The sequence below is a fragment of the Hypomesus transpacificus genome, unplaced genomic scaffold (genome assembly GCF_021917145.1).
Source record: "Hypomesus transpacificus isolate Combined female unplaced genomic scaffold, fHypTra1 scaffold_235, whole genome shotgun sequence".
NCBI classification, from domain to species: domain Eukaryota; kingdom Metazoa; phylum Chordata; class Actinopteri; order Osmeriformes; family Osmeridae; genus Hypomesus; species Hypomesus transpacificus.
In genome coordinates, this window is record NW_025813769.1 from 187,744 (window position 1) to 201,403 (window position 13,660).

A 13,660-nucleotide genomic window follows, 5' to 3' on the forward strand; every position below is an offset into this window, starting at 1 on the left:
GTATTAAGGATGTGGAAATGACTAAATGTCTGATGGAAAGGGTGTTGACAGTGGGGTATGACTGAGTGAGTATGTGTGAATAGAAATAAGTACTTTGCATTCCTCTTTAAAATTAACCATCATACTTAAAAGTATGATTTATGACTTTTTGAGCCATTGAACATTAAGAACATTTGCTGTCTCTGTGTGGAGTCAGCTATTGGGTATCCTAACAACATGAACATGCCTTTTGCTCAGAGAATGTTCGATGCTAATACAACAGTGTGTGCGCTGGCCCTTTAAAAAAAGTTGGGGTAGTTTAGAAGTTCATGCGTTTGTGCGGTTTCAGTAGAATTTAACTCAAATGTTAAATTCGGACTGTACCATTATTTAAGAGAGAATTAAAGCATGGTATATATGTAGCCTGTAGACATCATCAAGTATCAATTGCGTTAGAAATAGATTTCATGTAAGCGTCGGTGATAGTTTCGGTGGGGCGCATAACTGCAGAAAATTGTTATTGTTTTCGGCAAAAATGTTTGTAACTTTCTCAATTGTTTAACAAAGTAAAACATTTATAGAGTTTACGCCATCACAAACATTATGTAACGTCAACACTTCCCCTACATGTGCATTGAGAAGTGACATTCCTGTGATTTCTCCCAGTGACACCTGTTGCTCCAGTTTCGCTCGCGCGTACAGACTATTCGTCACTTGACAGGTGAACATCCAAAGAGGAGTACAGCTTTGAATATTCGAGTAAACTTTTTAAAAACTTTTTTAGATGACAACGACGCCATGAAAGTAACAGTAACTTTTGGTGGTATCGCGGTGGTCGTTCCATGTAAGGATGGGTGGACAGTGCGAGACCTAATTCTTCAAGCTACACTGAGATACCGAAAAGTTCTCGATCAGGTAAAGGCTACTTGTGTCATATGTTCTTATTTAAATAGTTTATAGTATATAGTGTATTTATTCAAAATATCAGCGGTTTTTTGAGCTGTAATTAAAAGTGAAGGGAAAGAGCAGCTTGTCTCATTCCACGCGTTCCTTGCCTCCTGCATCACACCTTTTGGGTAGAGAATCCAAATCACGTGATCACCATAGTTCAGCAGGTGTTAAAGAAAGGACATTTCCAAGTAGACAGAAACTCCTAACTGTGGGTAATGTTGTTATGACTGTTGTGAAATTGACTAGTATGCCACAACTAATCAGAGAAGAGAAGCACTTTTGTAAACTTTCGTTTAAGACCTATACAAAATTAAGATGATACATGGGTATATCTGGGGCTGTATTTTCTTATCCACACTATAAGCCTAAAGCATTCTTTTTTATTTGTCTTTAATCAGTCATGTTGTAAGCTCAAGCGCAAGGCTTTATAGAGGACTTACAAGTGTTTGCTGCCTAGCAAGGGACGTCTGTCTTCAGCTATAATAGTGGCTTGTTGAAACGGTCAGTATCTGCCTGGCCAGGTGGGAGTCGGTGTTTGATGTGCTGTGCTGGTCTCCTGCCGGCCTGTGTGGACAGGACAGCAGGCTTTGTGCTGTGAGTGATTGGGATTAGGGTTGGTGACAGCCCAGTGTTATCGCCTGGTGCAAACAGCAGGATGGACAAGGCCGAGCCAGACCCTGGGGACGGATGGACGGATGAATGGATGAATGGATGGATCATTGTGGTTCAGTCCTTCAGAGCACACGCACGCACACCCATTCACGTGCTACCTCTGCCTCACTGTCCACTTCTGCACCTACGTTTATGGTTGTGTGGTTTTGAGTTGCTGAGATTGTCGTTAGTCTTTACAGTGTGTTGTATCCTGACAAAGCGAATGTAAAGCCGTGTGACTGGTTAACTCGTGTAAGGACACCGAGGAACGACAATCCAATCATACACCTGTCAAGTACTTGGATGACAGTTAGCAGTGTCAAATGACTCTGTTTCCTGTCAGTGTGGGAAAAGACACCCAGTGGAATGTCAAAGTCACCCTTTCTCTGGGGAACAGGTAGAAACTCCCAGCATGCACCATCTCAATGTCCGTCGCTGCTTCTCAGGTTACAGCCGTGGGCCCAGGAGGGAGGCCGTGTTGGCCGTGCTTGTGGTGCAAATGATGCTTGATCACAGAATCAATCATTTTTCCCTGTCAATACTGAACTCAGGCAGTGGTTTTGGAAAATAACTTGGTTGTTAACAAATCTTCCCGATACCTGTTTCATGTATCTTCAAAGGTTTCCCTGTTAGTTACGAAGAACTCCAAGCGGTGCGGCATCAAAGGCTTCTTCAGAACTGTCACCTCTCTCTAAACACACTCGGTGTACTTCCTCTGAACGTTGGGACGCTTCTCATTGGCTGCTTCATTAATTTCTTTGGAATGCTGAATCCACAGTGCTCTCCTGCAGCTATGTAATTATGGAGTTTGAGGGATTAAAGTGTGAAAAATGGCGCCTCGAATTGAACACTGTGCCGAGCTAATCGCCTGCGCTTCACCACTCTGAAGTGGTGTAGCATTTGGTTATATTTTTTTAGTGCTGAAGAGATATTGCTTCAAATGGGGACTTAGTAGTGTAATTGGTGGGAAATATACCCGCTTAACTGTCACAGTAATTCTCTTTTTAGTTTGACTGATTGGCAGTCCATCCTTCTGTTCTCACTTCTTGGGAAGTTTGAATGTCAGGTACAAGGGAATGATGCAGTTTAATAATGACACTTTGAAAGTAGGTTTTTCCCCTGTTTTTGTCTCTCGCACTCAATTATTCCCTTTCTCTTACTTGGGAGGAAATGTATGCTGCAAAGGTAAACTTGCCTAACATCTCATGGACTCATGATACAGTCAGATACCCATTAATCATATAGTAGGGATGTATCATTATTAGCAAAGACTACAATTCCAGAAGAACCTGATACTAATAATGTAGCGTAGTTGCAACACACACTGGTATGCAATGGTCTACATCTATTACGTGAGATGGGCGTGTCCTTGACTTGTCCTGTGATGTCATTGGGCGGGAGCCATTCAGCAGTTTTCTCCTCACATCACTGTTTCCACTGGAAGCTGCAACCAAACATTCCTGCTCAGGTGGAAAGAATCCTGGCAGCCCTGCAGGTGGGACCTGTTTTTCCAGCGGGGCTGTTTGTGCGGGGCCTGGAGACACAGACTACAGGAGCTCTTACTGGTGTGTTTTCCCACTGGCCGTGTGCTCCAGTGCCCCTGGACTCTGTACCTGACGGCTTGCCTCACCAGCCGGCCTCTTTACACACCCAACATGATACAGTCTAAACATTCGGAGTGGGGGGGGGGGGGGGGGGGGGGGGGGGGGGGGAATAACCTTTTTCACTAACCCTCACACTTACAATTTACACCGAAGGCTTTGTTCTTCTGGTTTGTCGGTGGCTTGTCAACATGGCTTAGCAACCATATCCACAGCTAACATACACTACAGCTGTATGGTATTATGCTGTCTGATATTCGAGGCATACTGTACAAACAATATGTTTGAGCCGCTCTGTCTCTGAGCTTCCTCTGTTGTGACAACCAGACGTTTCTCTTTATGCACTTCCTGTGATGTCATTGAGACATGACCGCGCGAGAAACCAATTCAAAACATTGCTCAACGACGCTCCCCCAAAACTCACGAGGGCGGCCGCTGCTGCATACACCTGGCTTTCCCTGGGCACAAACCAAGCACACGGGAGATGCCAAGCCTGCGCTTGGCTGAGTTTGTTTTGTAAACTGGGATGTTCTGTCCGGCAGCTGCTACATCACTTTAGCCATCATCCCTCCTCCTCCCTCCTTGCTGGTTGTCCGAGTCAGCTCACCCACATATCTTGTGTAATATAGTAACATTCTTTAGTGATTCTCCTTGACACAGGGTTTTGGTGTGTTATCTCAGAGCCTGCGGAGGGCCTCCGCAGCTGGTCACCGGTTTCGTGCCACCGCTCCAGGCCCCAGTCTCTATTGTTTTAGGAATGGCACAGATTACAGATTGCACCAATGGACAAAGTGTTCCCTCTCTGACAATACAGTATATACAGTTCTCACGGCCCGTGTTGCAATAGTGGCAGATAAAGGGCCCGGGAATGGATCCGCCCCTCTGATGGAATGGGGAAACTGGGACATCCAAACACCCCCCCCCCCCCTTCCTCCCACCTCCCTCAACCGCCATCTTTCATGTATGGTAAACAAACAACGCCATGATACAATGCCATGACAGACTGTACTGCAGGCCAACGTCCTCCATTCTGATGCTTGTGATGACTGTAGCTGTTGTTGAGGGCAGTATAAAATACACCTCCCTTCAGCTCATCACTGACACCTTGCTGAGGGATCTCTCTCTCTCTGAAATCAGCAGCTGATAGACTAGGTTGATCATGTGCCCTTCCTCGCTCAGTGTTCAATGTTCAATGTTCAGTTCTTAACGTGGCGTCAAATATTCCGTTCCTTCATTGACAAACGCAGTATCTTTGGTGAGTGATGAAAGGCGATGCGGCCCTTGTCGGTGACCTGGTGTGTCCCTGTGTTCTGTGCAGGAAGGGGAGTTTGCGGTGCGGACCTACCAACTGAAGTACAGCGACGGAGGCATCCTGGATCAGGACGACCTGCTCAGCGACCTGGTGGAGGACCGAGACAAGGTAGGCCACATGGGGATCCGCAACACTTCCTGGCCCTCGAGGGCACGTCTCCAGACTCTCACGGAACGACCTCGCGTTGGTGTCACGTGTCATGGCGTAGTATCTGCTGCCCTCGTCGAGCCAACATGACGTGACTTCTGTGTGGAGGTGTGTGTCGTCTGTGCACCTTTTGTGAGCACAAAGAGAAAATGGTCTTGCCTATAGCGAGGACTTGCTTAGCAAGTTCCCCCTGTTTGATGGGAACTGGTGAACTCGACGATGTTGGTGTTTGACGGTGACTGGCAGTGTTTGTCGAGGTCATGGTCAGCTTTGTCTCTTTGTTCCCTTTGGGGTGGAGTGGGAGTCTGTTTCCGTGGAAACCCTGGGTAGGAAGTGGCTTAGGGAACAGAACAGAACAGAACACAAGGCCTGATCTCTCGCGTACACACACAGACACGTACATACACTCACTCACTGAGTCATTCGCTGATCACACACTCTCATTCACGGGCTGAATTACTCGCCCTACCTGCTCCAAATTTTTACATATACCTTTTTATATTTCTCCTAATTTTACATTATGCATTCCTAAGATGTGCTAATAAACTGTTCGTCATTCATATTCATGAAGCTGGGAACAGAAGAATGATAAATTGCCAACACTTAGTCAGCAAGAACGGAATATGAAATGATATTGGAATATTCATACGGTGCTGCACACTGCAATAACAATCGCTGGATGAACTCAGTCCTGTGCCTGTAGCCTCCTAGCACTCGTGTCTTCAGAGGAGAACCAACCAATAATAGATGCGTGAACTCCCAAAAACCTAAACAGGAACTTTCTTGTTCCTCTCTTGTGTTAATTCAACAAACCTTTAACTTGAGAAGTGAAGTACAAGGAATTGTGTGTGATGGGTTTGGTGTATTTTTTGGGGCTGTTCTGATTTAGTGTACGTGCTGAGAGAGAGAGAGGCAGGAGAGAAAAGACCCATCGATTACCAGCACAAAGACTTCTCAACGTGCTGTTAACCGTTGCCGCTTGGGCGTTCTTGACAAGCGACGCTTAAAGTGATCAATCATCCCCCCCCCCCCCCCCGAAGTTGTTCGTTTTCTAATGATGGACATGACCTGTTTACAGTGCAGCTTCTTCTTCTATGGTGGCTGTTTGGTTTTGTGTAGATAAGAAGGTTGGGGGTGCCGGGGGGGGGGGGGGGGGGTTGGCATGAATGCCCCGCAAGGCTGTGAAGGCTTGAGACCTCCCCTTCTGCCACCTGCGGTAGGGGCCCCCTAATAAACGGATGCACAGCCTGGATCATTTGATTAGCTTTCAGCCCTTTGTTCTACAGTTTCTTTTATTTTTATTAGCGTGGCCGTTGCTGCTAAATTCGAGCGTCCGCGCTTTTGTTTCGTTATTGTAAGCTGCACCACTCTCCATCAATCACCCAGCGGTGCCCCTATTGTGAGCCCCCTCCACAGCACCGTGTGCGCGGTGTGTTAGCCCCAGATGCTAATGAGAGATAATGGGGAGCTATTTGTCCATGAGTGCAGCCCCAGCGAGCGTCTTCTTAATGGGGGGGGGGCTCTCTCTCCCCCTGCCACCCCCCGCCAAGTTATGTTAGCGCGTAGCATGTAGCGGAGAGCAAGACCCCGACACCACTGGTGGTTGATGAGGGGCGGCTGTGATTTGATTACAGCCATGTGCACACACACACATATACATACACACACACACTTAGCTGTACTCCATTTACCCCCCATCTAGGGACATGGGCCACCAGCCTGCTCATGAATATTCGGGTCCAGCTCTAAGTAATAAATGTGGTGGGCTGTATCGGGGGCACCCAGGGGGGACAGAGGGGAACAGCTCCGTCGGTGAAACACCCAGACTCCCTCACAGTCACCCCTGTACCCCTTCCCCTTCACCCCCACCCTGTCATCCACCACTCCATCCTACTTCCCTTCCTCTGATTCATCCCTCTCACTCATTTCAACATGTCTCTCACTGTGTTGCTGGGGCTTGCGGTTCTTTAAAGGACGGAGGCTGGTAGCCGCACACACACACATACACACACACACACACGAAGGGAACACCTGTTTGGTGCTTCCCAGTTTTGAAAGTTCCTGGAGCACCTCCCTTTGTAACTTGAAACGCATTTTTCTCACACCTTGAACTTTGGCTCTTACTTTCGGGCCTCGCACACGCACAGGCACACACACATGCACACGCACGCGTGCACACACACGCACCTCACGCAGCTTGCCCCTGCTCTGACACTACTCTGTGTGTCCGTTCTAATCCCCATAATCGGTTTGTGTGCTACTGATTATGAGTGGCGATGATGGGAGAAAGCATGCCGGCTGTGTGTGTGTGTGTGTTGGGCTTGGGTGGGTGGGATGGAGGGGGGGGGGGGGGCAAACTCCAGAAAGCTCTAACTACTCCTGCCCGCCTCTCCTCTCTTCTCCTCAAGAGGTGATAATAACAGAGGGAGCACTTTAAGTCTCTCCCACACGTCCATTTACCAGGGTAGAGCTGTCATTCAGGTCCTTTCACTGGCTCCAAGGCTGTATTATCTGCTGCCATTACCGCTCTCCACGCACACACACAGGAGCTGTCAGAACCTTCCGGGCCTAGGCCGTCATCAGCGGACAAAATCCATGGTGGCTTTCAATGGGCTCCGACTTGGACCATGCACCAAGTCTGTCATTTTCTCCCGCCATTATAACTTGGTTGTCTTCGGCGGGCGGAAGCGTGCACTTTAAATTGCCGTGTATTTGATGTTGTCGCTGCTGAAATACGTAGTTGCAAACTAGATGCACAACACCCAAGTGCCTCAAAGCGCGTGCATACTTGCGTCTCTCTCTCGGTGTGTGTGTGTGTGCGTGTGTGAAAGAGAGAGAGACGGTGCGTCCTCTATTCTGACACAGTCGCCTCAGCAATGGGAATTAAAGGCAGGGAGCAAGACGGATTCTCATAAATGGACTGTCACTCCTTATTCACACCCAGACAAACACACACACACGAGCAAGCACACACGACCTCACCAACCCTTCAAAACACATGCTTTTACAGGGAGAAAAATACCCCACCACGAAATGCAACCAAATGAAAAATCTAATTTCATGGGAGATTTAATAAAATAAAATAAAAAAAGCCTAATGATTCCTTCCGTCTCTCCTAATTTGCCTTTTAATTACTGAGGATAGGAGCCATCAAAGGCCCCGGTCTCTGGTCACACTATGCAAATAGTGAAGCAGATTTCCCAAATGATCCCTCTCGAAAATGTCAAATTGTTTATTAGCGTTGGGATGCAACTCTGCAGCCGTCAGCTGTGTGTGTGCGTGTGTCTGTGTGTGTGGAAGCGCGGCTAATGCATCCGTCACATCTGCATGCCGTCCTGGGCGCCGCTTCATTGCGGATGCAGGGTCGTCAATTTAGACGCCGTCTTTTGTTTGTAAGGACTTGCTCTTAATCGACCTGCTTGGTTGAATAGAGGTGAAATAAACTGCCGTCGAAAGGAATTGGTTTGAATCCTTTCCATGTCTGATTCAAGGCCTATAGGGACAAGAGGAGACTGGAACGTCTGGAATTACCATCCATTCACCCTGATGCATCTTGTCCTCATCAGACGAAAACCCTATTGACGTGCTTAATCGCCCCTTAGTACAGATCAAGCAGAGTTTCAGCAACTTGTATGAGCGCTCCCATGAAAGCTCTGCGATGTAGTCAAGTGTTGGAGGGTTATGGATCTGATGCCAGCGACAGACACAGCCGTCTGAATGAAGTCTGATTGCGCCATGTAGACATGCTGATTGGCTAGAGCCGTCAGCATCACACCTAAGAATGGCCGGTGATGAGCAGATTGACTAGGGAAATGTCACCCTCCACCAATCACAATCCAGAGTCTTTGTACGAGGCGATCGGAGGGCAATTGAAACCTCTTGACGCAGGGATTTCCATAATCAAAAGTCCCATTTGAATGCATATGATTAGGAATGCTTTTCACATGGATGGGGTCCACTTAGGCCTCGCTGCACACCAAATCAAAGAGGCAATAGTTCATGTGGGGGCGTGTCAGCTGTTGCCCTGTAAAGTTCCAGTGACCGAGAGCAGTCAAAGCTGGAAGACTCCCTGATGACACGGGTCTGTACGCTGCATGCTTTAGGGCTGCTCTCCGCTCGCTCGTGAGAGACAGACAGTGCCATAGGCCAGAACAATAGGTCAGACAGAAGCAATGGATTGTTCCTTTCCACACACCAACCCCCCCCCCCCCCCCCCCGTCTCTCTTTCTTGAGTTCTCTCAGGCTGTCCTTATTTCATTCCTGTCGTTCTTTCTCGCCTGTTACTTTTACTTTCTCTTTCTCTCCTTGTTTCTCTCCGTCTCTCTCCGTCTTCCTCTCAGCCCGCAGGGAGAGGTCACTCAGTAATCAGACGACCAGGTTGGATAATCATCTCATCATTGTGACCTTGATTTTTCTCCTGTCAAAGTAGAATGACGGGGGGGGGTTATCTGATTAGAATCAATTAAAGCCCTTTTCAGCACCACGGGAGGCGTCCCGCATTTAAATGAACAAGTGTCATGTCGAAAGAGCCACTGTGTTGGGTGTTCTGGGAGTTGTACACATTTTCATTTTCATGGAAATTCAAGGAATGGCCACCTTCCCCAACGATGTGACCTCAGCACTACAGTGCAGACATGGGCTGTACGAGAGTGGGCCGCGGTGCTCTCTGATAACCTCCTGACCGGCTAGCACAGTAGTCTACACGCACACACACACATGCTCCAGTAACCTGCATGTCCGATCCCACCGCTCATTAGCTCCTAATGGGGCGAGACATCCAGACAGTAACCTGAGCCGGGCTGGGTGCGGGGAGCAGAGACGGAGCGCTTGCCACGCTCTGACGGCACACGCACACACACCTGACGCCCGACCACCACCACCACCACCACCACGGCCGAGATTCACAGCGAGTCGAAAAGGTCCTTTAGCAAAGACAGATCTACAAGTCGACGACCGACGTGACAATTGCAGTCAACAGCAAATGATATCAGTGTCCTTGTGATGGATGATATGTTGCTTCTTGGCTATAGATTGTTGGAGTGCGAGACTGATCTCCTCACAAATGATCTAATTATAGAGCTGGGTTTGTTTACAGTGCAGTAGCACGCAGACTCTGACCAAACGAGCCGAGCCATCTGTTTTCTTAGCTGACTTTGCCAGTGTGTGTGTGTGTGTGTGTGTGTGTTTGTGGGGTGTGTGTATGTGTGGGGGGGTGTGTGTGTATGTGTGTGTGTTCCAGCACCCCCACTGTTTGTCCCTGCTCTGTCCTTCCTCCACTGCTAATAACTCAAATCAAGAGTAAGTCACGCTCTCCCTGTGTGTGTGTCTGTGTGTGTGTGTGTTTTCATATACAGCCCTGCCAGGGGGTGAGAAGGGTTAACTGGACGAAGGAAAGATGGGAGGAAAAAAAACGTAATAGTCTTCCTGGCGCAATTACCGCCCCGGCGCCCACACCTGTGCCCGTCGTCCTGCGCCCGTCTCCAGCCAGCGGCCCCGACCCCGTTGCCCCCGTTATGTGAAGAATCCTCTTTGCGGTGTGTCCTTGGACACTCCCCACCCTCCGCTAACGAATTACCTTAATGAATGGACTCCTCTTGATTAGGAGCCAATGTCTCCGAGTCGCCCACTTGAATAACTCGGGCGATCGACACTGTCTGATGCGGCCTTCTCGCGGCAGGAGGGCAGGAGGAGGAGCGTTGCATCTGCACCCTCCTCAACCCTCCCTCCCACGCACTCTCTCTCACCTCCTCAACCCTCCCACCCACTCTCTCTCTCTCTCACCTCCTTATCCCTCCGCCTGTCACCCGACCCCCACCCTCCCTCATCTCATGAGGAGTGCACCTGAACTAAGCCCACACTGGCTACAAAGTCTCTTTGGAGTACCTCCTGAACCATCTCATGGACCGATCATTTCGAGCCCCCCACCCCCCCCCTCCCCTCTCTCCCACGCCCCCTCCCTTCTTCCTCCATCCATCCCTCCCTCTTCTCAGTGTCGTCGTCTAAGCCCGGGCTAACCTACTGGCCTTCTGTGTCATTGTCTAATGGGGAGCGGAACAGGGGGTTGGGACTGCTGGGTGTCTATTGAGTGCTTATTAAGAGCGTTTAAATAGTCATTAAGACGGCTAATTGTGTATCAAAAGACTATTAGGCGTCTGCCGGCGTTGATTAGTTGGTAGGGAAACTATGCAAATAGACTCGGGGAAACGGGGAGGGTGGCCGTCAACAAAGGAGAGACCAAAATTAGGGGAAGAGGCGAGCAAAGAGGAAGGAACGGTTGAGAAGGCATTCATAAACGAGTGAAATGGATGGCGGAGAGAGCTACAGGTGACTGGTCCTCCAGCCACGGCAGCTCCAAGTGAATCACTCCTTCCATGGCTCTCTCCTGTGCCCTCCAGGGAGCTGGGCTATGGTGGGAGAGAGCGAAGTGGGGAGGGAGGGAGAGACGGAAGGAGGGAGGGAGGGAGGGAAGGCTGGAGGTAAGGGGGCTGGAGGGAGCAGCTGGCCTTGCCTGGGCCACAGGGGAGACGGAAAAGCTGATTATTAGCGCCTCACCAGAACAGTTTGTGTGTGTGTGTGGGGGGGTGTGTGTGTGAGGGGGTGGAGGGGAGGGTTGGGGGGGGGGGGGGGCTAGAAAAGGACACAGTGAGGGCCCAGCTTACTGTTAGTGATGTGTTTGTACTGTAGGGGGGATGGATTTGCTGTGTGGGAGTGATGAATGGTTGTTTTTTTTCTATATTCTGTTGTGGGTTTGAGAAATACGAGGCCTGGGGGCCCCCCCTCTCCCCCTCTCCCCCATTCCTCCTCTACTCCCCAGCCTCCAGGGCATCCATTTGATTTATGGAGAGTTTACCCTCTCCCTTTATGAGTGTGCATAAATAATAATATGAGCTGTCACCAGGCAAAGTGTGTGTGTTTGTGTAAGCGTGTGTGTGTGTGTCTATAAAGTGGGCACTAGGTAGTGCTCCATCACAGTGGTTGAAAGTAGAGACCAGGTGTGGGAGAGAGATGCAGCCTCAGCCCTCCCTACTGGGAGACGGAGAGAGAGAGAGGCAAAGACACGGAAAGATGGAGAATGAGAAAGACACAGAGAGAGAGAGAGAGAGAGGGCCAGGGAGAGAGAGAGGCAGAGAGGGCCAGGGAGAGAAAGGGAGAGAGACAGAGAAACAGCCCCGTACTTGATTTGACCTGGGTAGGACCCAGCCTGCTATATCTGAATCTGTGTGTGTCTAGTGCTTGTGTATGTACGTGTGTATGCTTGCCTGTGTGGGGGAGGTAAGTCCAAAGCCAGGTGTGTATTACAAGGGGCTAATCCAGCACATCTGGAGATAGGTTATAGATACACAGCAGAGGAGAGACAGGATTAGCGGAGTCTCTATGGTAATCTATCCAATTTTCTAGTTGTTTAAACAGCATAGATGACTTGCATTCCTTTGATGGTTCTCCTCTGTGTGTGTGTGTGTGTGTGTGTATGAGTGTGTGGAGGGTGCTGTGTATCAGTACCTCATGGCTCCTTAGTAAAACGGCTTTGTGTTTATTTATATCCGAACTGTTTCAAGCTGCAGCACTGCCGACTTCATCCTGAACCCTGCGACAACCACCGTAACCTTGCAACCTCGCAGCAACCTCGTAACAACCTAGCAACAACCTCGCAACAACCTCTCAGCAACCTTACAGCAACCTTGCAGCCTCACGACAAACGTACAAGCTCACCGCAACCTCCCGACAACCTCACCACAAGCTTGCGACAACCTCATAGCAAACTCACGACCTCACAGCAATCTCACGACAAACGCAACAACCTCGCCGCAAGCGACAAGCTCAATGCAACCTCACAACCGCACAGACCCAGCAGCCTGGCGTGGCATGTTGCTGCAGATGGATGCACTTGAAATTCGGCTACAGCAGCCCATCTATTTTAAGGAGCAGCTTTTCCACGTTGTCAGAACGGTGTATATCCGCCCTGGAGGCCTAGCTGGTGCACCGGTGGAGGGCTGCTGCGCGGGAAACGGAGAGGTTTAGAGGACAAATGTGCGAGTCTCTCCGAGAGACTTGAACCCGTGTTCAAGATGAGTCACACTGTAAGCCACGCGGGGGTACTGTCGACTTCTGACAGGTAGAGTTTTATGACGGGAAGAAAGAGAGGGGGAGAGTGGGAGGGAGAGAGAGATGATTGGGTTACCACACTACTGTCAGGATGCAGCGAGCGCCTGCTGAATTATGCATCCCACTTTCAAAGGAGGGAGCGAGAGGTAGAAGAAGAGGGGGACTCTAAGATAAACGACGAGCACACAGAAGCCAAGGATCTCAATACAGCGGTGTCGCGCAAACACACCACGGCCGACAGAGGGATGAGAGAGGAGAAGAAAAATGGATTGATTAAAGAGAGAAAGGGGATGAGATTGGGAAAGTGTGTGTGTGTGTGTGTGTGAGGGAGGTTGTTGGGGGGCATTGTGCTCTGGCTTTGTGTGTGTGTGTGTGTTTGGATGTATGGAAGTTGCAGTGACTGTATTCATTGCTAGGTGGCACTGTTTGTCTGTTTGCAGAGAATTCAGTGTGTGTGTGTGTATGTGTCAGTATGTTCTATTGCTATAAGTGATATTGTATAGTGTGTGAGAGAACATGTCTTTGTGTAAACTATATCCAAAGAACTGCAGTGGTTGGGGCAGAGAAGAATGAACCATGCCACACCAACTGCCCTGGCCCCTGGCATCGCACTGCCATTCATCTGTGTGTTCTTCCAGTGAGGCTCAGACTGGCTCCTCACAACCAAAAATCTCTCTTTTACACACACACACACACACACAAACACCCTCGCTGTTTATGATTTGAGGGTGAAGTTTTGAACTCCTCCTCAGCGGCTGTGAGAAGGGTGAAGGTCGCAGAGGGTCTCCCACACGTCCAGTCACGCTCCGCCCTCGACCAGCTCCGCCCTCGACCAGCTCCGCCCTCGCCAGCGCTCTCTGCAGGGCCGGCCATCGGCCTCTCCGCCACGACAAGCGGCGCCGGCTCTCATTAGCAT

The 13,660-nt window shown here is 49.6% G+C and overlaps 1 protein-coding gene across 1 annotated transcript; it reads left to right on the forward strand.

Annotated features, from left to right (window-relative positions):
* The first annotated feature begins 615 nt into the window (after positions 1–615).
* Positions 616–10,383, forward strand: LOC124462719 (partitioning defective 3 homolog B-like). Its single transcript, XM_047014317.1, has 3 exons — positions 616–894; positions 4,501–4,602; positions 9,996–10,383. Exons 1-3 carry the CDS (start codon positions 778–780, stop codon positions 10,158–10,160), a joined length of 384 nt encoding a protein of 127 aa, XP_046870273.1. The 5' UTR covers positions 616–777; the 3' UTR covers positions 10,161–10,383.
* The last annotated feature ends 3,277 nt before the right edge of the window (positions 10,384–13,660 follow it).

What these genes read in the sequence shown, in the direction of transcription:
- LOC124462719 (XM_047014317.1), top strand. Translation starts at nt 778, where the DNA reads ATGAAAGTAACAGTAACTTTTGGTGGTATCGCGGTGGTCGTTCCATGT. An exon ending in ACCGAAAAGTTCTCGATCAG is followed by an intron (nt 895 to 4,500) that starts GTAAAGGCTACT and finishes TGTTCTGTGCAG; the next exon opens with GAAGGGGAGTTTGCGGTGCG. An exon ending in TGGTGGAGGACCGAGACAAG is followed by an intron (nt 4,603 to 9,995) that starts GTAGGCCACATG and finishes TTTCATATACAG; the next exon opens with CCCTGCCAGGGGGTGAGAAG.